This window comes from Mus caroli, chromosome 13 (genome assembly GCF_900094665.2).
Source record: "Mus caroli chromosome 13, CAROLI_EIJ_v1.1, whole genome shotgun sequence".
NCBI classification, from domain to species: Eukaryota; Metazoa; Chordata; class Mammalia; order Rodentia; family Muridae; genus Mus; species Mus caroli.
Genome location: NC_034582.1, coordinates 68,861,138 through 68,885,354, shown reverse-complemented (window position 1 = coordinate 68,885,354; position 24,217 = coordinate 68,861,138). Strand labels below are relative to the sequence as shown.

At 44.0% G+C, this 24,217-nt stretch overlaps 2 protein-coding genes across 5 annotated transcripts in view; both read left to right on the top strand.

The window, feature by feature from the left end:
* The window catches only part of Ahrr (aryl-hydrocarbon receptor repressor), an 80,002-nt gene extending 63,253 nt beyond the window's left edge, over nt 1–16,749 (top strand). Inside the window, exons 5-10 of one of the 2 annotated variants that reach the window (XM_021180984.1) lie at nt 4,798–4,927; nt 6,772–6,905; nt 9,326–9,522; nt 14,182–14,243; nt 14,476–14,614; nt 15,320–16,749. In XM_021180984.1, the coding sequence (XP_021036643.1) occupies nt 4,798–4,927; nt 6,772–6,905; nt 9,326–9,522; nt 14,182–14,243; nt 14,476–14,614; nt 15,320–16,328 (1,671 nt within the window). In that variant the 3' untranslated portion in view covers nt 16,329–16,749. The remainder of the gene's footprint in view (nt 1–4,797; nt 4,928–6,771; nt 6,906–9,325; nt 9,523–14,181; nt 14,244–14,475; nt 14,615–15,319) is intronic. The other variant, XM_021180983.1, reaches the window with a different exon arrangement.
* Nucleotides 16,750–21,495: 4,746 nt separating this feature from the next.
* Exoc3 (exocyst complex component 3) overlaps nt 21,496–24,217 on the top strand; it is a 38,108-nt gene continuing 35,386 nt past the window's right edge. The window contains exons 1-3 of one of the 3 annotated variants that reach the window (XM_029468259.1): nt 21,527–21,558; nt 22,667–22,712; nt 23,153–23,343. In XM_029468259.1, the coding sequence (XP_029324119.1) occupies nt 23,170–23,343 (174 nt within the window). In that variant the 5' untranslated portion in view covers nt 21,527–21,558; nt 22,667–22,712; nt 23,153–23,169. The other 2 variants (XM_021180434.2, XM_029468260.1) reach the window with 2 other exon arrangements.

The window sequence follows — 24,217 nt, the reverse complement described above, 5'->3', positions numbered from 1 at the left end:
ATATTAAATGTTGGGTTCCAGTCAAGCTTTTTATGTCACGCAACACAGCTTTGTCTAGGACAGCATGTCAGCTTCAGTGGAGCATTGTGGTGCTAGGTGACCCTGAGTGGGCTGAGACTTCTCATATTTAGAGAATTCTCAACTTCTCATATTTAGAGTACCATCTCAATTGATAATTCCATGTCTTAAACTCCATATATTTAGTATATTCCAGACATAATTTCTTCCAGTTCCATTCACTTGTAATTTGACTACCTGCTGTGTGCATCTAGAGACTGACAAAGAACTCCCAGCTCTGTTACCTCTCTTTAACTGTTAAAAGTATAAAGAAGTTTTTCATTCATTATAGAGGATATTTTCATTGTCTTTACTTTATGCACGGTATTTAAAAAAAATGTTACAATAGCCTTTTGCTCTCAGGAGCATCTTTTATGAATGTTTTGCAAAAGTCAAGAGCCAGTCTCTTCCTGAGACTGCCTGAGTATACTATCCATCTTTTTCAGACCAGCACAGCAATAAAATTTAGGCCTGTAAAGCATATTTACTATGTAAACTGCCTATTCCCAGTAACCTGTGGCAGCTGTCCCCAAGTGAACAATTTTCTGAGTGAGGACAACTATCCATGGCCAGTTAGTAGATGCATACATGCCTTTCCCAAGAAGGTAAAAATGACAGTTGCCAGACACATGGATTGTAAAATATAGTCTTGCCTTTGTGTTGTACTATATGGCTAGTGTCTTGAAGCTGAAATAAAGACTGCTTCTTTTGGTGGCTGCAGTCTCTAGTTTTTATGTCATCTTCATGGCTTCTCATATTTCTTCCCAATACTTCTCTTGGTTTTCCTTCATGGCACATGCTCTGGGAAACCCTGAAGGACAAAGGGCCAACACACTTATGGTACTAGTTATTAAAACAGGAATTTGTTTCTTCAATCTAAAATGATTTCATGCTTTCTTCTAATTGTCATAGAAATATATGACTTTGCTCTACCCTTCCTTCTGGCTTTGCTGCATCTTCCACTGTTTTGTCTGACCTTTGCTCTGGTTTACTGCAGCTCACATTAACCTAGATACCTCCCTTCACTAACTAAGGCATGTAGAGATGATAGATGAGACTCTTGGGCGGACAGTGGACAGTGGAAACTACACTCTGGTGGTTCTACAAAGCCCAGGGCCACCCCACCCCCAAACAAGTGAAAAGAATGTGAATGATACAGTACCGACTTGCACTCTCACTCTGAAAAATCATTGATATTCACTGTGCCTGAATCAGTTGTTCCTCTAATTAAAACCACACATGGAAAAAGCACCATCTGGGGCTGCTGATGGCTCAGCAGTTAAGTGCACTGACTGCTCTTCCAAAGGTCCTGAGTTCAAATCCCAGCAACCACACGGTGGCTCACAACCATCTGTAATGAAATCCTCTTCTGGCATGTCTGAAGAGAGCAACTGTGCACTTATATACATAAAATAAATAATTTTTTTCAAAGAAAGCTGCTTCTGTCCATTGGTTGAGTACAACTATCTGCCTCTGACTCTTTCAGCTGCTTGTTGGATCTTCCAGAGTTCAGTAATACTAGGTCCCTTTTTGTTAGTGTTCTATAGCCTCAGTGATAGTGTCAGGCCTTGTGACCCTGGATCCCTCTTTGGGCCTGTCATTGGACCTTCTTTTCCTCAGGTTCCTCTCCATTTTCATCCCTGTAATTCTTTCAGACAGGAACAATTATGGGTCAGAGTTGTGATTGTGGGATGGCAACCCCTTCCCTCATTTGATGTCCTCTCTTTCTGCTGGAGGTGGGATCTATAACTTCCCTCTCCCTACTGTCCAACATACCATCTAAGGTCCTTCCCTTTGAGTTCTGAGTCTTTCACCTCCAAGGTCTCTGGTGCATTCTGGGATGTCCCCTCTCCCCACCTCCTACCTCCTTTCCATTCTTTCTCTGGCCCTCAGGGCTTCAATCCTTTCCCCTTACTCAATACCAGATCAGGTTCCCCTCCCTCCCTCTTCCCCCACTCTGTCTACTTTCCCTCCCAGGTCCTTCCCTCCCTCCCCACTTGTGATTGCTTTCTTTTCTCTCCCAAGTGGGACTGAGGTGTTCTCACTTGGGCACTTCAGTTTGTTGACCTTTTTGAGTTCTGTGGACTGTATCTTGGGTATTCTGATTTTTGTTTGTTTGTTTGTTTTTTGTTTTGGCCAATATCCACTTATTAGTGAGTACATACAGATAGTTGCACCCAACCAATGGACAAAAGCAGCTGATCCCTATTGTTGAATTAGGGAAGGCTGAAAGAAGCTGAGGAGGAGGGTGACCCTGTAGGAGGACCAGCAGTCTCAATTAATCTGGACCCCCAAGATCTCTCAAACACTGGACCACCAAACGGGCAGCATTCATCAACTGATATGAGGCCACCAACACATATACAGCAGAGGATTGCCTGGTCTGTGTTCATTCAGAGATGATACACCTAATCCTCAAGAGACTGGAGGCCCCAGGGAGTTTAGAGGTCAGGTGGGGTGGGGGTGGGGACACCTACATGGAAGCAGGGGGTGGAGAGGAGGTATGGGATGTGAAGCATTAAGAGGGTGGCTGGGGAGGGGGGAATAAAACATGGAGTGTAAAATAAGTAAATAAATTAATTAAAAACATTTTTTAAAAAGAAAAGGTACTGCCTGCAAACCCCACCACATTCTAAGGATGAAAGTACTCAGTGACTTACAGAACATTCACAGAGATGATGATGATGATGGTGCTGCTGCTGAAATTAATACTGGTTTAAATACATGGTGATATAAGCCTTACCCAGAAGGAAAACTCATTACAATAATGAAGATGTTACCCTTCTCCATATAAACTACACAGTTATTGTGATTATAGTGGAAGCAGAGACACTTCTGGTGAACATTGGCACTCTAGTTCTAGAATCTCCATTGACACCCAAGTGTAAATATAGAAACATTCTTAGGTGAGGAGGGGATTACCACATGGTAAGAAACAGGTTTCTTAGAGACTAATAGAAGACCAAGTGGGAAAGTGCAATCAGGCAAACCCACAAACAGTACTGCTCAAAGACCAGAGTCTAGGACCTATGAAAAAATCCACTCCTGCAGTCAACCAAGCCAGAAAAAGCCATCAAATCTCCTGCTGTGTACCATACCCAAAGTAAATATCGGGGTGTGTGTGTGTGTGTGACAGATCTCTCTAGAGATGACAGGGCAAAGATAGGAGGAAAGAGGCTACATTTTTAAATGCCACCAGATAAAGATGATGGTGCCACACAAAATGGGCCAAAAGATAGATTCCAAAGAATCCAATATTCCTTTGGTATCTGATTCAACCTGTTTGTGTAGCCTGACTCATAATTTAGGGGCAGCTAAAGAGGCTCCAGCATCATGCTTCCTCAAACAGAGATTTTCTCAATTTAAATCAACTTCTGCTATGCTTCAGTGTCAGTGTTTCAATTCAGGTGGCAGGGATTGTGATGGTTAAACCTGTAATCTTAGCACTGTGGAGGGCTGGAGGTAAAAGGATCATGAGTCAGAGATAAGCCTGGGCTGCTTATTGAGAAAATCTCTCTCTCTCTCTCTCTCTCTCTCTCTCTCTCTCTCTCTCTCTCTCTGTCTCTCTATATGTCTATCTATGTATCTATTTGTGTCACCTCTGTCACAAATAGATTCCTATGCCTCAGGCCCACAGTTGCCTCCAGAGCCCTGACCCTGGACATCACTAACCAGACAGCAGCCATTCTGACTTACTCTCTGTCTTTTCTCTGGACTCTATCTGAACATTTCTTTGTAAAATGTTCCCTCTAGATTGATGGTGTGTGCCACTGAATCAGTGCACATTTATAGCCATATCCTGCCACCTCCTAGGGAGAATCTTATTGAATATCTTGTGTGCCACAGAGCTTATCCACAAAGTCACCAACAATGATAAGGATTTGGGGAAAACATGAAGGATTTCATGAACTCTGGGTGAAATTGCTAGTTACATTGTTAAAATATGACATTTTTGTTTGATTACTAAGGGGCATTTCCCTATCTGGGAAAAGAGTATTCTGGTTATTATAATCATTCATCTAAATTCATCCTTTCTAAAATGGATGAAACCCAGAAATAGCCCTATTATGAGAACCCAGTCCTATAGAGATGCTGCCAACCTGATGACTTTAGTAGGCTGGGTTCCCAGTGCAAAGAATTTTCCAGATTCTTCCTTTTGAGAATAGTAAGGATGACAGGAGATCTCGCCAAGTTCATGGGTTATCTATCCCTAGCATTGTCAAAACCTTCATGTCAGCCTTTGCAGGCCAAAGATTCTGCTCTGTCCACCAGATAGCTACAAGAGGGTTCCAGTGCCTAAAATAGTTGGCTTCCTTTCCTCTGATTTTCCTTAAAGAGGTTAGAGGAAAGTGGACCAGAGTGAGGTCCATGATCTAGTGTGTCCTGAATGCACCATGGACCTGGGTAGGTTGAAGCATATGACACAATTGGCATAAAGTAACACAGCTGATTTAGGAAAGAAAAACCTCTGTCTGAGCACCCATGGCTCTGAGGACATAATGATACCACCATGAAGGTCAGATCCTGGGAGCCACAAAATGAACATGCCCAGGGGTGACATGACCATGGAGGCTCATCCTTCCAGGAGAGCTGTTGAAACCTCGAGAGTAAAGGTCTGTCTTTTTCTCAAAGCTCTCTTTACACATGTGACTTGCTTTTAAATGGTTGATCCTGTGGTTCACACTCACCAGAACTTGTAAACTCAGGATGAGGCTAAAGCATCTGCCTTCTGTATTTCAGACAGATGTCATGCATCAAAACATTTATGACTACATCCATGTGGATGACCGGCAGGACTTCTGCAGACAGCTACACTGGGCCATGGACCCTCCTCAGGTGGTGTTTGGGCAGTCCCCACATGCTGACACAGGTGAGGCAACTTCATTGGCATCCACATTTTCCTCTACATCCCCACAGAATTTTCTCCAGGATTCTTTGGTCACACTTCTCCACATGCCTCCAGCCTCTCCACAGTCCTCCAGCCTCTCCACACTCCCCCAGCCTCTCTATACTCCCCCAGCCAGCAATTAGTCCATCCCAGGGTCTGTATGGCTACTGAGAGCCTTTACATCACCGTGTTTGCTCCACTCTGCTCTGCTCTCCACTATGACAGATAATGGAAATACTCAGCTCAGGAGGGAAAAAAGGTTATTTTGGGAGGATTCAGTACATTGATTGTGAATCCTCTTCTTTTAGGCATTTAGTGAAGGGCATCACATTACAGTAGAAGTGTCTGGTGAGGTAAAATCCTTATCTGTCATCAACTCAGAGAGGAAAAAAAGAGAATCAGGTCCATATTAGTTACTGTAGATGATGCTGCATCAAAATACTTGATAAAAACAGCTTAAGGAAGGAAGGAAGGAAGGAAGGAAGGAAGGAAGGAAGGAAGGAAGGAAGGAAGGAAGGAGGGAGGGAAGGAGGGAGGGAAGGAGGGAGGGAGGGAGGGAGAGATTTATTTCTGTACAGTGTTGGAAGATAGAGCCCACCATACAGAGAAGGCATGGCAGCAGGAACATGATACAGCTGGTCACGTTGCATGCATGGTTAGGAAACAGACATGGATGCTGGTGTCCCTTTTTATTCAGCCTAAATCATGGAATTGTGCTGCCACATTTCAAGTGGATCTTCCCACCACAATTAACCCAATCTAGAAACCCCCTCACAAACCTGCCCAGATGTTTATTTCCTGGGCTTTTATAGAGCCTATCAAGTTGACAATCATGATTAGTAATTGCTGTTCTACCCACTGTCATGGTAATATCCAAGCACATCACTTTAAATTGTAACAGAATCCCATAATATCTCTCAAGGATAGAGTCCTAATACTCCTCACTGCCTCTGATAGGTTCCACCACCACAGGCTGGGGTCCATGGGGCTTTGGAGGATACTCAAGGTCCAGACCCCAGGCTCTGCTATATTTGATATTTTCAACACTAAGAGCCTACAAACTTGACACTCAAAACAAAGCAAAGCAAAGCAAAGCAAAGCAAAGCAAAGCAAAGCAAAGCAAAGCAAAACAAAACAAAACAAAACAAAACAAAACAAAACAAAACTCTCTCAAACCTCTTATCTTCCAGGCAGCAACAGCTTCGGGCCAATTTATAGTTAACTGAAAAAACAAAAACAAAATGTTCCACATAGTTATCCTTTATGCACTATAATCCTGTAGATCACTTCCCAACAAATACAGTATACCCAACTGACACCCAATTGATGAGGTGGGCATAGATTTTTCCTGTAAATAGTATTTAACAGTGGGCCCGTGGGTCCTGGACTTCACCCAGGGGTTCATTCAGATGGTTTCCTAAAATTTAAATAAATCAAAGAAAAATTTCCACCTAACTTCAACATCTAACAGCATAATTCACCTTAGATCACAGGTGGCTACATGTCATATCATTTATACAGCTCAAACAACACTAAACAACTGACCCTTAGTCACGCATGCAGCCGTGGTAAAAATCAATGCCAGTCAGCGCCAGTGAAAACAAAATCCACCAAAGCACTGACTCTTGGGGACATGGCGAATGACAAAAGCTTGGAGACTCACAGAGAGATGTGCATTCTAGAAGGAATGGTATGTTTGTTACATGCTTTGTGGCAACCAGTTACATAGTCTCCTATTTGTGTATCCACTATCTTGATAGCTCCCATATGCTGTTTCCTAGCCCAATTATCACAATTAATTGGCATTATTTGCATTATCTTGTCAGACAATACTGTCCTGGGGAAGCTGCTCAGGGCCCAAGAAGGAGGCAAGGGCTTGCCCTCAGAGTACTCGGCCTTCTTGACACGCTGCTTCATTTGTCGTGTTCGCTGCCTGCTGGACAGCACCTCTGGCTTTCTGGTGAGTGGGTGGATGCCAGGGACATGTGGGATACTTTCTACTGTGGTGAATAAAAGGTAGGACAGAGTGAGCACTGTGTAGAGGCTACAATCTAGTAAGTTGGCAGAGCTAGACCTTAATAGCACTTGTAGGTAGATGGGGAGGAAATGAGAGAAGACCTAGAGGATTGTGAAAAAAAAAAAAAACCAGTTGAAATATTTAAACATTGACAACAATTTTCAACTTAAGTTTAGTTGTACATTTCTTTAAAACTCATTTTAAAAGCCTTTTCAAGGACTGGAGATGTAGTAAATTTGTAAAGTGTTTCCCCAGCATGTACTAAGCCCTGGTTTTAATCCCCAGTACCACATAAACTGTATATGGTGGCTCACACTTCTTAAAATTCCAGCATTTGGAAGGTAGAAGTAGGAGTATCAGAAGTTCAATTATCCAAGGCCAGCCTGGGTTCATAAGACCCTGCCTGTCAACAAACAAACAAACAAACAAACAAATAATGAGGCTAATGAGCTTGGTCAGTGGGTAAATAGCTTGCTGTCAAACCTGACCACCCGAGGGTGCATAAGACCCTGCCTGTCAATAAATAGATAGATAGATAGATAGATAGATAGATAGATAGATAGATAGATAGATAGATAGATAGATAATGAGGCTGATGAGCTTGGTCAGTGGGTAAATAGCTTGCTGTCAAACCTGACCACCCGAGTTTGATCTTTAGGATTTACGTAGTGCAAGGGGAAAGCCAACTCTTGGGAGTTATTTTCTCATTTCCACATGTGCACTATGGCATAGCTGAGTCCACAGACCTTTATCCACGGTTTTGGTTTCAGCCCTTTATCACAAGAGCACTTGTTTTTTTTTTTAAAGAATGTAATAATTTTCCTTATTTTTTATTATTAGACTTATATGTTTTATTATTCCATATGAGAGTGTTTTCCTGCATGTATGTATGTACCATGTTCATGCTTTATGCTTATGGAGATCAGAATAGGGGATCAAATCCCCTGGAACTGGAGTTACAGATTGTTTTGAACCAATGTGGATACTGGGAATTGAACCCAGGTCCTCTACAAGAGCAACACGTGCTCTTAATGCTGAGCCATCTTTCTAGCCCTGGGTTTCTACGTTTTACATTTGATCATTTCCTCTTCCAACTCCATATGAAGAGAAGAAGAGGTTATCTTCCAGGGACTTAGCAGAGCAAGGACTCTAGAACCTGCCTACCTTGCCAGGCCACACTGCATTTGCCCTGTCAGAACCTTGGCTCCTGGTCCCTGCACTCTCTCTCCCCAATGGTCGCAGCTGTCTGAGAGCCCCTGGACATTCTGCCTTGTCTTGGCAAGTACTCATCTCTGAGTCTTCTGACTCATCTCACCTCCTAGTGTTCAGGACACTTGGGCTCAGCTTCCTAGACTGATTTGTGGACCCAGGATCATAAGATCATAAGATCCTGTGACCACTGCATATGGTCCTTTTGGCCCACCTAGAACAAGCCTGGCATATGTGTCCCGTCTCTAAATAACCTGGCAAAAGTTCCCTAGGGGTTTCCATCTCTGCAGCACAGACTAAGGGTCATGGGGAGGTCCCATCTCCTCCAATTGAACAGTTTCCAGGGAGAAGGGGCTATTGCCCTCACCTGACTTATGGAGCCCCAGAAGTAAAACCCTGGGATCTGAAGATCCCTACAGACCATCCATCAAAGCCTGGAATAACAAATTCCTGTCAGGCTTACTGCACACTTGAGAAAGGTCAGAGAAATCTGTATGAGGTATGGCTGGAACCTCAGTATGCACTCTTGGTCCATCACATTTTGTGGATGTTTTTCTCATTTGTACCAGCTTAACCCAGCTCCTATCCATGGCTCTGGGAGCTACCCCAAGCTGATTTTTTGAGGCTCACTCCACACACAGGATAGACAATCCCTCCCTAGGTTACTAACTTGGGATACTTGCCTAAGCTCTTCGCTGGCATTGAAATACACACTGTCTATTCTAGATTAATAAAAACCAAGCTGTCCTTATCTTCTTATAAAAGTGAGCAGTGCTAATCTGGAAATAAAAAGTTAAAGCTTGATCAGCTCTCAGGACTAAGTTCCAGAGAAGTCCTGCGAAAGATGGCTGATGGCTGGGTATAGGTCAGTGGCCACTTAGGTAGATATGTGCTCATGACACATGGATGGTGGGCATGCTAATATGTGCATGATGAGATTATGCTATTTATAACGGGCCATGAGACTGCCAATAAAGGAACTGTATCCCTAGGGCAGAGCTGGTCCTCCACATGTTGAGCTCCTTAGTGGAGGCAGGTGTTTCTTAAAGTTTTAGGATTAGGCCTGCTTAATGGTATTGCTACGAAATGACCTTCACATACTTGAGTTGGCTCTGTAAACAGCATGTCATCTTTCTGTCTCTTTAAAACACCAGACCATGCAGTTCCAAGGAAAACTAAAATTCCTGTTTGGACAGAAGAAGAAGACACCATCAGGAGCAGCCCTGCCTCCTCGACTCTCATTGTTCTGCATCGTGGCGCCAGTCTTGCCTTCTGTGACTGAGATGAAAATGAAAAGCACATTCTTGAAGGCAAAGCACAGGGCAGACATTGTGGTTACGATGGACTCAAGGTGAGTATAAATTGTCACATCATGACATTGAATTATGACAGCAAAATGCCCCACATGTTGTAATTTCTATATAAGTTGCCCCAGTAAATAATAAATATGAGGTTTGATATTTCTTAAAGAATTATTTACTTATTTTATGTATATGAGTACACTGTAGCTGTTTTCAGACACACCAGAAGAGGGCATCCCATTACAGATGGTTGTGAGCCGCCATGTGGTTGCTGGGAATTGAACTCAGGACTTCTGGAAGAGCTGTCAGTACTCAACCACTTAGCCATCTCTTAGCCTGAAGTTTGATATTTTTAAAACCATCTCAAAATGTACCTGACAACTCTTAGGGAAAGACATCTTTTCAAAATTGGTGCAAGCTGTAGCACCACACACTCCCATTGCGCTAAAGCTGCCCTTACCTTCTAGGCTCAGCCACCCAGAGAGAGGCCAAAATAGCAAGTCACCTCTATTGAGCCTGCCTCCTCCTCAGTTTGTTGGTGTTGGGTACAATACAGTTATCTGTCTAGAGGGCACATCTAAGGTAATTATTGGGACTGTGTCAACTTTCTAGGGCCTTGTCTCACCATCTTTGTGACAGTTTCTCAGTTTTCAGGAGTAGAAAACACACCTAGTTTTCTGGGCCATTTCTGGGAGTGATATAAAGTTATTTTCTACCTGATATAGTGATCTGGGAGTATGAGGTCAGAGAGAGTTGGGAGACAACCGTGCCTCCGTTCTGAATTTGATTTCTATTGTATGACACTGTTCCTGGAGAGACATGAGCAAATGTCTACTCACCCAAGACAGTGCACTGATGACAGACCAAAGTATGGAGAGCATGAAGTCCCACTTGGTAGACCAAAGAGTTTTATTATGGTTACTTTCAGAAATATAAGGGAGGGTGACTCATGGGAGCAGAAATGACCCAGAGACAGCTGCATCACTGAAGCCCATCCCAGCATGACAGACAATTCATGAAAGCTGGAAATCTGAAGCATTCTGCACATCTGCACAGCTTTCAGGCAGCACAATAGGTTGGAGGGTGGCCTTTCCTGGTGGCTCAGTTGATCTGATCCTTTTCTAAGCAGCTCATCTCATCTGAGGGTCATCTAGGCAGCTTGGCTTGTGAGAGTCTCAGCAGATTTTACTGCTTGTATATTCTTTGGAGGTGCTTACTGAATCCATTCAGTTTCAGGATCTTCCTGAAGGTATTTTGGGTTGTCTACTTCCTGTTTTAATAACCTTCACTGCAAGACGGAATGTTTTACCTTCCCTTAGAACATTTTGTTGTTTTCCTCGCCTGAAAAAATCCTGTCGTTAAACATTCCTCTTACATCCTATGTCTTAAGGAGTTTTCTTCTGAGATGGAAGGTTTTAACCTAGGAAGAAACTGCTGCACAACAATTTCCCACACAGATTGTAGGCAATGCTTTCTCCTGTTCCACTGTAGTAGTAGTAGTAGTAAAAAACAAACAATCCCCCAAAACAAAACAAAAAACCCCAACTAATTTCCAGTCACTTGTTTGTCCATTAGTGACTAAAGCAACCAAGGTGCCTACCTTCCCTCGCCAGAGCATACTAAGGTCTCAGTTGTGTTAGTTAAGACAGCAAGGCTTTGGATAAACAGTGGAAGCTGAGATGGGCTATCCATCTATTTAAAATTGAACCATGAGTTTCAGCTGTAACCCTGACCCTATTTCTAATTCGGAGCCATAGTGATCTTCTCTTAGAGGCATTGTGAGGTCTTCTCTGGCCTTGGTTGCTGGAAGAGTGCCGGGGAGGGGGCCAAGGCCATGGTCTAGGGCTAAGCCACAGATTGGTCACTCAGCCGTGGCTACAGCAGAGAGGCCACAAAGGATAAAAGAAAGGCTCTGGTGTAGAGCTAACAGGATCTCTTTCCTTTCAGCCAATGACATAGGGGAAGCACAGACTAGCCGATGGATCAGGAAGCTCGTTACTGGCACTGTCCCAGGATGTGGGGCATGACACCCTCAGTTCAGAATAGGGGAGCCTGTAGAATGGGCACTGCCTTCTGAAACAGCCTTACAAGGCATTTAACTGCCTGCATAGAGGCTGTACTGTGGGAAGGGACAAGGCTGATGAGGAAATGGTAGTCACAGATAGTTACAGCCTTTCTAGCTATAAAGAGCACTAATGCTGTGCTCAGAGATGGACTGAGAGACTTCTAGTGTAACCTCTAATCCCAAGATGGAAAATGCAATTCCTGGTATCATTTCACTCTGCCTTGGAGTCATGAGGGGAACAAGATTGAGTACACAGACCACTCCCCTTCCAAGGAGATACCTAGATGGATTTATAGGATTTCTGAAGCAGCAGCTCCACAATTCATTCTCCTCAGAGGCAGAGAGGATGGTGCCAGACCCTGAGAGCTGACTCTGGGAGCAGTTGTATCGTTACTGCAGGAGCAGCTGCCTTCTCTCAGCTTTCTTAACTCGGATTTTGTGTTGGATGTTCCTATTTATTTCTTCAGCCTGCTATGTTCTTTTACCTGCCTGCTAAAATTTATTTCAAATCTCCAAGTCAGTACTTGCTACAGTTTTGTCATTGCCCATACATATACAGTGAGAAATATGATTCTCAAAGAGTGCATACACATTCCCAGCAGCGACTCAGCCGACTAGGCTTCCCTCTCTCTCAGTCTCACAGCTCCTCACCAATCCCAGGTACAAAGAGATACATCATACTGCACAGAGGACTCTGGGGTAAGTCCAGCAGATAGAGTTTGAAGCCCAGGACTGGCACCCAGTAGAGGGACATCATTAGACAAGACACTTAAATTTCTCCTTCAAAAAGAAAAATGGGCCTATCAAGATGACTAAAAATTATGCTAAATAGAATTTAATGATGAAATTTATGACTCCTGTATCCCTAAGCAGGCCAGACTTGGCTACTCATCCAACTATGTCCATTAAAGAGGCCAATAATGATAAATATGGAGAAGGAAGACATTGATCTAGTACATAGGAGATAGGAAGACATGAAAAGGTCCCACCCATATTTGGAGCATATACAAAAGCTTTTGGATTAAACAGAGGCAGAATTGGAGTAAGGGTAAGAGGTATGCTTAATTAAGCAGTTCTAGTCGAGGCATGGTAATCTGGTTAACTATTCAGTCAGTTCTGGTTCTGCAAAGTGGTCTGAAGAAATCCTTATTACTTGAGAAGATAAACTGGATCTCAGGAGATAGTTAATATTTCTTCAAGCTTTGACTCTACCATCATGGACAGTCTGCCTTATGAAGCCTTCCTGTTGCTAGAATCTAAGGTGTCTGCAGGTTTGGAGAAATGACTAGAGGCCTCTAGTCACTTCAAGAACATGAAACAGAGCAAGGCTCTGGTGGTGGCACTTGCACACTTGTTAGGCAGAGGCAGGCAGATTTCTATGAATTTAAGGCTACCCTGGTCTACAGAGTGAGTCCAGGACAGCCAAGGCTACACAGAAAAACCCTGTCTTTAAAAAGCCATCAAAAAAAGGATATGAAACAGACTGCAGTAAAGAGCTGACAAGCCTCCTCCATTATTCTTATTTTTTGTGCCTTAAGTCTTTAAGACGAATGCAATAATGTACTACTTTTACATCAGCCACAAGTTAGAGTTATCTGAAAAGGAAGGAGCCTCAACTGAGAAAATGCTTCCATAAGGCCCAACAGCAGAGCCTTTTCTTAATTAATGATTTATGGAGGGAGGGGGCCCAGCTCATCGTGGATGGTGCCATCTTGGGGCTGATGGTCCTTCATTTCTGTAACTCATCAAGCCATGGTGAGTTAGCAAGTAAGCAGAAGTCTCCCAGGCCTCTGAATCAGCTCCTACCTTCAAGTTCCTACCCTGCTTGAGTTCCTACCCTCACTGCTTTCGATGATGAACTGTTATTTGGAACTGTGAGTGAAATAACCCCCCCCCCCCAAAGTTGCTTTTGGTCATGGTGTTTTATCACAGCAATAATAACCTTAAGACAATAAGATAGGTACCCCTAGTTCCTAGGTCCATGAATGATTAATGTGCCTATGTACATAGACAAACAGACAATCTAAAGTAGAGAACACAGATGCAAAGGGAAAGTAGAGACACCGGACTTTCATCCTGCCTTTAGATACTTTGTGAGGAGCCCAAGTGAGGAGCTTAGTTTTTAATAAAAGCAACTTCCAAGTGCCTGCTCTCTCGTCACACCCCACATCCCCATATTTACCCTGGGGGTAGTGGCTCTGTGATCACTAATGCGTTGTTATGATGATTGTATAAAACACAGCTTCCTTGAATCACAAGAGCCAATTTTATTCTTATTCTGGTCTTCTGGAGGGGAGGAAGGTGGAATCTCTAAAAGCCACCGATGTGCCATAAACTTCCTGAAGTAATTAATTAGCTTTGCATTAGACCTTAGAAGTTCTATAAGAAAAAAAAACTCTGCAAAATAAGGATTAAAAGGTATAAGAGTTAATTTCTATTTCCTTTTGAGCAAGTGATCTTCTGTTGTCTAACCTTTGAGAGCAACCTAGGAATAAAAAGCAGTTCACTTGTTCAGTTTTCTTCTGGCAGACTCATTGGTGTGAGTGTGAGTCAAGAGGTCTGGGCAATGGGGCCTGGGGTTTTGCTGACTCCTTCCATTGTCTTATTGTTAACCTACATTAATGTTGTTATCTGGTCTTCACAGGGCAAAAGCTGTTACAAGTCTATGTGAATCAGAATTGCATCCCAAACTCAATTACTTAGCAGGTACTTCTAAAACTTCACCTTCTTGGCTTTTCTCTGTTGGGAGATGCTTCTGTCCCTGGGAGAGCTCCCCATGCCCACAGAACTCTGTGTATTACCTAGAGATGCCATGACCAGCAGGGAGTACTACTGAGATAATTGCCTGCTGCTGTCACTCTGGTCCTGGTCATTGCTGAGAACAAACCTGCTCATTAGCTCTCATTGTGACATCTTTCCCCTCTCTAAACCCTAACAGGAAGGAGCAATGGAGAAAATGGCATTTCACTGTTCAGGGGACAAACAGATAGGAGCCATTGGGCCCGGGCTCTAGCCAGGTCTTCATGTCTGTGCCTCAGGGGTGGTCCTGACCTGCTGGACCCCAAGGGGACTTCAGGGTAAGTGGTAACACACTGCACAGTTCCCAGTTCCAAGTTAAATCACTGTGGATATCAGAATGAAAGGGGTGGAATAGGCATGGAGAAGAAATATTTGCTGCATCCCTCACACTGGTTTGTCTGTACACATCCTCTCAGCCTGGACAGCAAGCAATCAGGGAGGAGTATGTTTGTTTCAGAAATCCTTTCAGGTCATAGCCCTTCTTCCACCTGCCACTTGCCCAGCCTCTCACCCTGACCATAGGTTTCTTTAACAGAATGGCTATTAGGTAGCACCCTCCTCGTTTCTCATCTTTCATCACACAGGTACTAGTCCTGTTAGCCCCCAAAGTGTCCTGTGGTCAACCATAGGATTGTTCTTTTAGTTTAATAGTCCCTACAATATCATATTAGTCATGATCATATGGTTAATGGAAGGCACTCACCCATTCCCAGAGATGCCTTCCTGGAGCAAGGAGAGTAGCACGCTGCCTGGGAACCTAGGTGTCAAGGAAGGCAAGATAGAGTGAGGAAGGCTTTTCACTGGTCCCTCGGACTAACAACAGGTGGTTGAAAAGGCCAATGTGGTCTGGGAAGATTTGAAGCTGCCTTTGGGATTTAATTGGTATCATACTAAGTTGCCATCCACTCATAGAGAGGCTGTGGCCTGTAAATAGTGAGACTATTGCTTCTGTGCTATGTCCAATGGCTATCTTTTCTCTGAAGGGACAGAGAAGAGGAGGACCAGAAGCACATACTAAGGAGATCCCCTGGTGCCTGGGGGCAGAGGGAGATGCACAAGTACAGTTATGGTTTGGAGACACCAGTACACTTGAGGCACCTGAACTGGAGCACAGAACAGCGAAGTCAGGAGGGCACTACCAAGCTGACTCGGCAGCCTAGTAAGAATGAGCCATCCACATGTCTGGTGCCCCGTGGTTCCTGTGTGCCCTACCCTGGAAGCGAGGGCATGCTCAGTGCCAGCAACATGGCTTCTTTTAGAGATTCACTAGACCATCCCACTGGTGCCTACTGCAGTCAGATGAACAGACCCTTGCCGGATATCCACCAGGGCCAGGTGGATCCTTCCACCTGCCATATCTCCCAGGGCAGTCTGGGATCTAGGATCCCTCTGTCTGGAATGCAGCGCTTCACAGCTAGGGGATTTTCTACAGAGGATGCAAAATTGCCCAGCCTGCCAGTGACCATAGGCACCCCATGCAACCCAGTATTGTCACTGGATGTGCCAATCAAGATGGAGAATGAATCTGGGTCCCAGGATATAGTTGAAGCTAGTGCAACTAGCTGTGTGTGGCTGGGAACCAGCGACATGGCCAGAAGACATCTGGTTGGTTTCCCTGCCAGGATGCACCTGAAAACAGAGCCCGACTATAGGCAGCAGGCCTGTACCCCACACCTTGGTCATGGTATGCTGGGAACTAATCCCTACAGCAGAGATACTGTTGGATCCTGTAGGGAGCATGCTCCTCTTTACTCTGCACATTGCACCTGCCTGGATCCAGAGCCTCCTCATCACCTCTTCATGTGTAGCCACAGTGAGAGCCAGCACCCCTCATTGGACCAAGACTGCAGAGCTCCTATTGTTAAGCGTGAGCCTCTGGACTCACCATCATGGGCTGCTCCTGGGCAGGTGACTGTGCCCAGGATGTTCCCTAAGAGTGCCTCTATAACTGTGATCCCATCCAAAGGCTCTGATGGAATTTTCCTACCCTAGAGTTGCTCCTCTGCTGGAAATTCAGTCCTTGGATAATGGAACATGATCAGAGATTCTTATAGTGACCCTCTTTACAGAACTCAGTGGGTGAGGCTGAGATTCCCTGTGTGTAGCATAGCAGTAGAGCATTCTGAATCACATAGAACATCAGAGGATTCTCATGCATAAACCTCAATCTGTTCAAGTGGACAGCATTTCTCTTTGAGAAATTAAAATGTTTAAGGAAGTAGCTAACAGTATTCTATTCTGGCCAGGGCTCAACTGATTGTCAAAATGATGTGTTCCTCGTGTCCAAGCTTGTTACACCTCCTGCCTGTATGTAGCAGGAATTCAGAGGCTCTTAATCAAGAACCGAGGCTGTACTTTGCATAATGATAGTCATGGAAACACCATGGTGATTTTGGTGGGTCGCTGAGTATGGTTTATGTGCCTGTGTCTCTGAGTACATCATATGGTAGAGGCCAGGAACCAGGGAAGCACAACACACAGAAAAGGATGAGGCCATACTGATGAAGAGGCATTGCCCTGGCTGTTGTCTTACAGGGCTTCCAGTAAGAGCAACCATTCTAGCTCAGGGAGCCTTAGGGACAAAAAGGCAGCCACTATTTGTTTTGAATTGTAAAGACAATACAATCTAATTGTAGGAAATGTGGATATTGTGTATAAAACAGAAAGGAAGAGTCACCAGGAACTGCTGGCAAAATGACTATAGCTGGGGGTGCAGTTGAGAATGTTCCAAGGAAGGGCTTAAACCACAAATCCTGCTCCATTAGCACAGGATCCGCTAAACAGGTAAAGGTCTGCTGCTCTCTGCCTGTCTGTTTGGTTCAAAGTCTTTTTCAGGGATGAACATCCATCTCTGATGCTACTTCCCCTGAGGTCTTAGGAATGGCAAGAATGGCTGGAAAGGCCTTGTGGCTAATTCTACTAGGTAGTCTCTTCAGCATAGATTTTCTTTCCTTTACCTATGGCTCCAGGGTATCATTGCTCAACCATTGGCCAAGTGAAAGAAGCTGTCTGGCGATGCCTATCACCTTATCAGAACCAAGTTGGGTGGGCAGGACTAAGTCTTCTGCCCAGTTTTTGAGCTGTTTGGCTCTCAAGAAGACTCACCATGGGACCAGGATACAACTGAAGATCTCCTAGAACTGAGAATACTCACTGTGAGAGCCCTGGGCCTTGTGCTCTCTCTGTCCTTAGCCCACAGAAGATTTTCAAAGGGCAAGATGGAAGTTGTGCTGTCATAGATGTAAGGCATGCTTATATGGCCACTTCAGCTTTCCTATTACTTAATGTCTGAAGCCAGGATGGTGTCCCAGTTCTTACCCCTGTGCCTAGCCTCCTGTCTCCCTCCTTTCCTCAAACTGCACCAGTTTATACATTGCTTATGCATTTCTGCCAAGCATAGCATACCTTGTGGGTATTAATGAATAACAGCAGGTAAAATTTGAGTCTTCTGCAACACTTCCTGTTCTAAACACATGCCTAGCTCCTAAGGACAGGACATGCTCATACCACTCAAGTGTCTTCCAATCTAGTATTTCTCTCTGAAAGTCCTTAGTTATGTTCCCATTCTAAGTCATACTCATCATCCTATACACTTCCTACACAAGGAGCAGGGAACACAGTAGACTGTTATGTTTCAATGTATACAATATTTACCAAGTGTTCTGGAGACAGTGAAAAAAACCTAGGGAAAGGGACCATGAAGATGGAATTCAGAGACAGTATTAGACCAAGTGGCATGAATCCCAGCACTTGAGCGATTGAAACAGAAGATGAGCAGTTCAAGCCTACATCAGACCTTGTCTCAAACAAAATAAAACAAAATACATTACTACATATTTATCATCCCCTTGCTATGTAATCGAAGAACAGCTGTGTCCTCAGTGAAGTCCCTATGTTCTCTGCCCAGGTACTTTGAACCTTTCAGATGTACCTCATCTGCACCCCTGCTGGGATGACTTATCAATCAGATGTACCTCATCTGCACCCCTGCTGGGATGACTTATCAATCAGATGTACCTCATCTGCACCCCTGCTGGGATGACTTATCAATCAGATGTACCTCATCTGCACCCCTGCTGGGATGACTTATCAATCAGATGTACCTCATCTGCACCCCTGCTGGGATGACTTATCAATCAGATGTACCTCATCTGCACCCCTGCTGGGATGACTTTCCAAATGTGGAGCATGGGCAGCTCTACAGGGACCTGGGCTTCCCTGCAGGTCAGGCTTTGTGGACACTGAGTTCTGCACTTGGATGTCATTTTAGCAGATTTTGTGTTTTGGGGATACCACACCCTATGGCAAGCTTGGATACCTGGTGCCAATGCTGTCTAATGAAGATCAAATCTCCCAAACCTGCACTTTTGCTCATTCATCACAAATCTCCAGTCAGCTTGCACAGGAAGCGAAGAGAGGTTGTTCCTATTTTAGCATTTCACCATATACACTAACTACAAGTTCATGTTTTTTTGGCTAAAAAAATATCAAAAATTAAGTGTAGTGAGAGATGGGCTGGGGAGGAATAAATACAAAGTGCCCTTATATTTGCAGATTCGACTGGGGGGGGGGAAAGTCCTCAAGAACTTTAGGCATACACTACAGTGCAGCTGTCTGTGCTATTTTCTTGGTGCTCTGTTTTAACAGAGAATCCAAACGCATTTCTCATGTGGTGGTTTGTACTACATTTGCAAAACTTGTGTAAAATAAATCTCATATTTCCATGTATTTAATGTGAAATTGTGTGCCTTTTCCTTCAGAGTGTTTGGGATTCACATTCTAGGATTGCAGAAGGGGATAATAAATGTAAAAGTAGAAAGTTGGAGTTAAGGGTTGGTATTGGGTCCTCCTCTGCTCTCAAGGGGTGGGGGGTGGGGGTGGGGTCAGGAACCTCCTGTGCCCTAGAACATCCCCGAGGAAGGCAGAGCAGAGGGATCTTTTCACTCAATGGTATTTTTATTCTGCAATAGATGCATTTTAACCTTTTTTTCTTTATGGCTCATGTACTTTGTATTTTCACAACAGTCTCTGTGGCTTTTGACAAAACCTGGGAAGTTGATGTTAATGTCACCACCCACAATTTTTTTCAGGATTTAATTGGCTATTATGAGAAAACTTCCTCCACTACTAACCCCTTTGTTTCCTTATGTTTTAAATTTTCTCTTATAACAGTTTCACCTTGCTTAATCCACGTACCTGCACTCATTTGAACATATTTGTACTTCCCACTCTGTTCTTAATTATGCATCAAGTCTCCCTTTTCCCACATTCTCTTCTGTCTGAAATCCTCTATGCTCTCTTCCTTGTCTCTGTTCTACTTGTTTGGAGGCTACAATTCTATCTCTTTGGTGCATATTTAATAACATCTACTGTGTAGCTCATCAAGAAGTCTGGCCTCTGAGAACACAAACAAGTTTTGGCCACATTAAGACTCACTTCTATTAAGATTGAGGGGCCCAAAGAGCCCTTCTGGATTTTCTTTGCCAAAGGCTAGGCCTTAGCACTACTCTTCACACTGAAGAGGAGGAATCTGTCCCAAGTGCAGTGTCTTTGGCAGCCTTCTCTACTTTAGGGCCTAGCATAGCCATGTAGCCTTCTAGCCATCCCCAGGATAGATTATTTCTGTTGTGTTTCTGGACCCACCTGTTCACCAAGGAAGCTCTGAGGTGATCATCTGGGTTTCTAGGAGTCTCCATCTGCTCTTCACCTACTTGGAACCCATGCCTTCTCCTTTGTGTGGGTGGGTGTAAAAATGACTTTGGGGCCACTCTCCCTGCTTCAGGGCAGCAGAACCTTTAGTCACTGCTTCATTTTTTCTTTCCCTACCTTGGCTCTGGTTATTCCTAGGCCTACCTATGAACTTACCTGTACACTCAAAAGTATGCTTAGCATATTCACTTCCTGAGTTTTGTCACTCTGTGGCTTGCCAAAAACAAAAGCTGAGATTCTTATTTTATTTAGTTAGTTAATTGAAAGGAAACAAGCTGAGTCATCTACCGAAGCAGTTCACATCTAACTAGGCTAGTTAACTGAATTCGTTAGGGAGCACCATGACTAAACACTCCACTATATAGTGGGCAGCAGGAGATTAGGGTTGGATATAAGGTAACTAAGGAAAACCACAGCTTTGTCTTGGTAGCTGTGCCTCCCCACTTTGCAGTTTAACATTCACGAAGCTGAAATTCTTCCTGTTTTGTCATAAACTAAGGGGTCAGGGCACTTTCCCAGTTGCAACTCCTACACTAAGGGAGGGGCTGCATCTTCAAAAGACTGACTTCATCATATAATTTGCATTGTGGTTATGACAGGTTACCTATATTGTTCTTTCATTTACTGAAGATTTACCCCATCATCCATTGGCTTGGGAGAGCCAGACTTTGTAGTGATGTTATGGGTAGGCACACAACTCAACAAATGTATGCAGAAAAGGTGAAAAAAGAAACAAACAAACAAACAAACAAACAAACCTGTCAGGGCAGGGTTTTCATACCTGATGGGTGAGTGGAAGAACCTAAACCCCGCCAAAATTTACTAAAAGTTCATAACAGTGTGGGGGAAATCTCTGTATCTGCAGAGGTAGAACAAAGTTTCTGGCTGTTCTAGGTACCGGGGCGACCTGATGCTTCACTGCTTCCTTCAGCTGGAGTAATTCCACCAGCTGCTGTTTTGCTCGTGTTTTTGTTTTCTTCGTCGCTTCTGCGTGCTACGCGAGCAGCTATCAGCAGCAGCCCACTCTCTGTGGCACTGTCCTGAATACTTGAAATCTACTTGCTGTCAGAAACCTCTGAGGGATGAGGGTGAGGACAGCAAGAAGAAACAAATATACGAAATATAAGTACTGGAATCTTGAATACAAGACACACTAAAGAAATGGAAGAGGTGTGGAGAGATTAAGGTAGCTAAGGGGAGGAACTGAGCAAGGGCAAACCTAAGAGGTGAATCCGGAGAGAAAGGGTGGGTACAATAGGTGCTACTTAAAAAAAGAGGGTCGGGAGAGCGCCAAACGTCAGACGGCGGAGCCAGGCCTGAATCCGTAATCCCTGATCCTGAGTCTGTGTCACCAGGAGCACGACAAGTTTCCTAAGAGTCTACAGAAAGATCGCCCGTACAGCGCCTTCAAGGTTACCCAGATCCCATCCTTCCGCTCAGACGCCGGAAACGGAAGTGACCGCGTTGCACACTTCCGGTCCGGCTCCGGGAGGTGGCAGCGGCGGTGCGGACGGTGAGGAAGCTCTGCTCTGACAGCCTTGGGTGACTGTGCGGTGGGCGGGGCGCTGGGCCCTCGACTGTGGCACAGTGTACCCCTTAGTGGGTTTGTCCTTGGCGAGGGACAGCATCGGCCGAGGTTTCTGGCGGGATGCGACACCCTCTGGTGCGGGTCCCTGGGCGGGTTTGGGTTTGTCCTCGGTGTGCGTCCCTCCCATCCCCTTGGTCCGGGCTGCTTCTACCCTCAAGAGTTCCCTTTTGCCCCAGAGGCCGGAAATCTGACAGTCCTCAAACTGCCGTTGGAAGCAGATTTGGTGGCGATCCCGTACTGTTTTTTTAGTTTTTGATTCTCCGTGTTCAGGTTTATGAGTGGACTCTTTCTTGCAAAACTTTTTTGGTTTTGGGTCAGCTTTCGTTTTGCATCTGGCTTGTAACACTGCCACAGGACTGCCTTTCACCTGTCAGCTGGAGTGAAGTGACTCCATGCCAGAGGGATGATTTGGTATTAAGTTTAATACCTAGTCCTGTAAATAGAATTATATAAGTTTTAATGTTGTTGGGAATGCTGAAGATAACATGTCAAACTAAAGCAAAAGCAAAAAAAAAAAAAGAAAAAAAAGAAAAAAAGAAAGCCCGCAGTGAATCAGTCCTGTTAGAAGTGGTTGTGGAATCCTCTTTCTGTGGCCTGCTCAGATTTCCTGTTTGGGTACAAGTAATTTTATAGTCAGAAGATGAAGATGGTGTTTGCAATGCTGTTCCACTTGAATGAAAATGCAAAGAGAGAAATACACAGGGAGAAGCTTCATAACTGGAAATGTACAATGGATTTTAGTGGTTTTCTGAGACTACTTGGGAATAGAGTGAAAGATTCCAGAAGGTAGGTCTTTATCACGTCTGTGGCTGTTGAGTAGCTGAAATCAAAGGGAACAGTGTTATTAATTCCCTCATTTGCTGGATAGCCAGTGTAGGTCAGCATCAGCAAATAGCTAGTGTAGGTCCATGACTAGGATAGTATTAGATATTAGACTAAAGGGTGATTGACCTGGTACATTTGTGCTTAGGGGAAACAAGCTATTCAAGTAAGGACAATAAAATACCTTTTGCTGTCTTACCTTTGTTTTTAGACGTGTTAAAAAGTAAGAAGTGGTATCTTGGCCACCCAGAGCAGTGGTAAGGGAGTCATTAAGACTCGTGTTTGCCCACTGGGCTGCTGAAGTGTATGTAATAGTTGTTGCCTTCCAGTGACTAACTACCCCATGGACCTGGGCAGCACTAGGGTGAGCTCCAGAAATGAAAGCTGATCTTTTATAGGGCTAAGAATTATGTTAGAGCTGCCTTTGACATAGTCTAAGTCCCTGTATAAATACTCTGTGTGACTGTCTTACGCCTGTGAGATATCCCTGCTTCTCTCTGTTAAGGTAAAATCTTCTTAGCAGTTGAATTCTAAAGATTTGCAGTTTTAAGGAGTTTATGACCCAAGTTCAGCTTTCATTTCTAGTTTGCTAATTTAAATGCCATAGAAATTCTCCATTAGTTGCATGGTGAGCACATGACCTTTGCATGTGGAGTCATCACTTCATTTTGACATACCCTCTCCTTTGTGTATATAGTGTACCTGTGGTATGACATGTGCAAAGATTCTGCCTACTTTTTGACAATGAAGGAGACAGACCTGGAGGCTGTTGCAACAGCAGTCCAAAGGGTTGCTGGGATGCTTCAGCGCCCAGACCAACTGGACAAAGTGGAGCAGTATCGCAGAAGGGAAGCTCGGAAGAAGGCCTCTGTAGAGGCCAGGCTAAAGGTAGGAGGCCATAGAAATGACGGAACAGAGCCATTTGTCTTGAGTTTCTCTTCGCCACTACCCTGCTTGCCTACAACCCTATTTTATGGAAATATATTCTCAACTGAGGTTGACTCAGTCTTGTGACAAGTTAACATAAAGTTAGTCAACACAGTATAGTATATATTATGTGTGTGTGTGTGTGTGTGTGTGTACATATACACTTAAATCTAGATTCCGTATATGAAAGCCTGCTATTTTTGTCTTTCTTCTTACTGTTTTTTTGAGTTCCTTTCATTTGGACTAGCAGTTCTCATCCTGTAGGTCATGATCCCTTTGGGGATCGAGCAACCCTTTCACAGGGGTCAGTCACCTAAGACCATCAGAAAACACACATTTACAGTAATGTTCATAATAATAGCAAAAATTTTTTTTTATTATCGGTTCTTTTGATTCCTTTTTTTAAATTTTTAATATTTTTTATTACATATTTTCCTCAATTACATTTCCAATGCTATCCCAAAAGTAATAGCAAAAATTTAAAAAGTACAGTTATGAAGTAGCAAGGAGCTGGGTGGTGGTGGTGCACATCTTTAATCCCAGCACTTGGGAAGCAGAATCTCTGTAAGTTCAAGGCCATCCTGGTCTTCAGAGCAAGTTCCAGGACAGCTAAGGCTGTATAAAGAGACCCTATCTGGAAAACCAACCTACCAAACAAAATGAAGTAGCAACAAACATAATTTTATGGTTGGGGTCACCACAACATGAGGAACGTGTTAAAAGGCTGCGGCATTAATAAGATTGAGAACCACTGCATTGGACTCTTTTCTTCATACCTCATAATCCCCTTTAACTTTCATGGTCTCTCTCTCTCTCTCTCTCTCTCTCTCTCTCT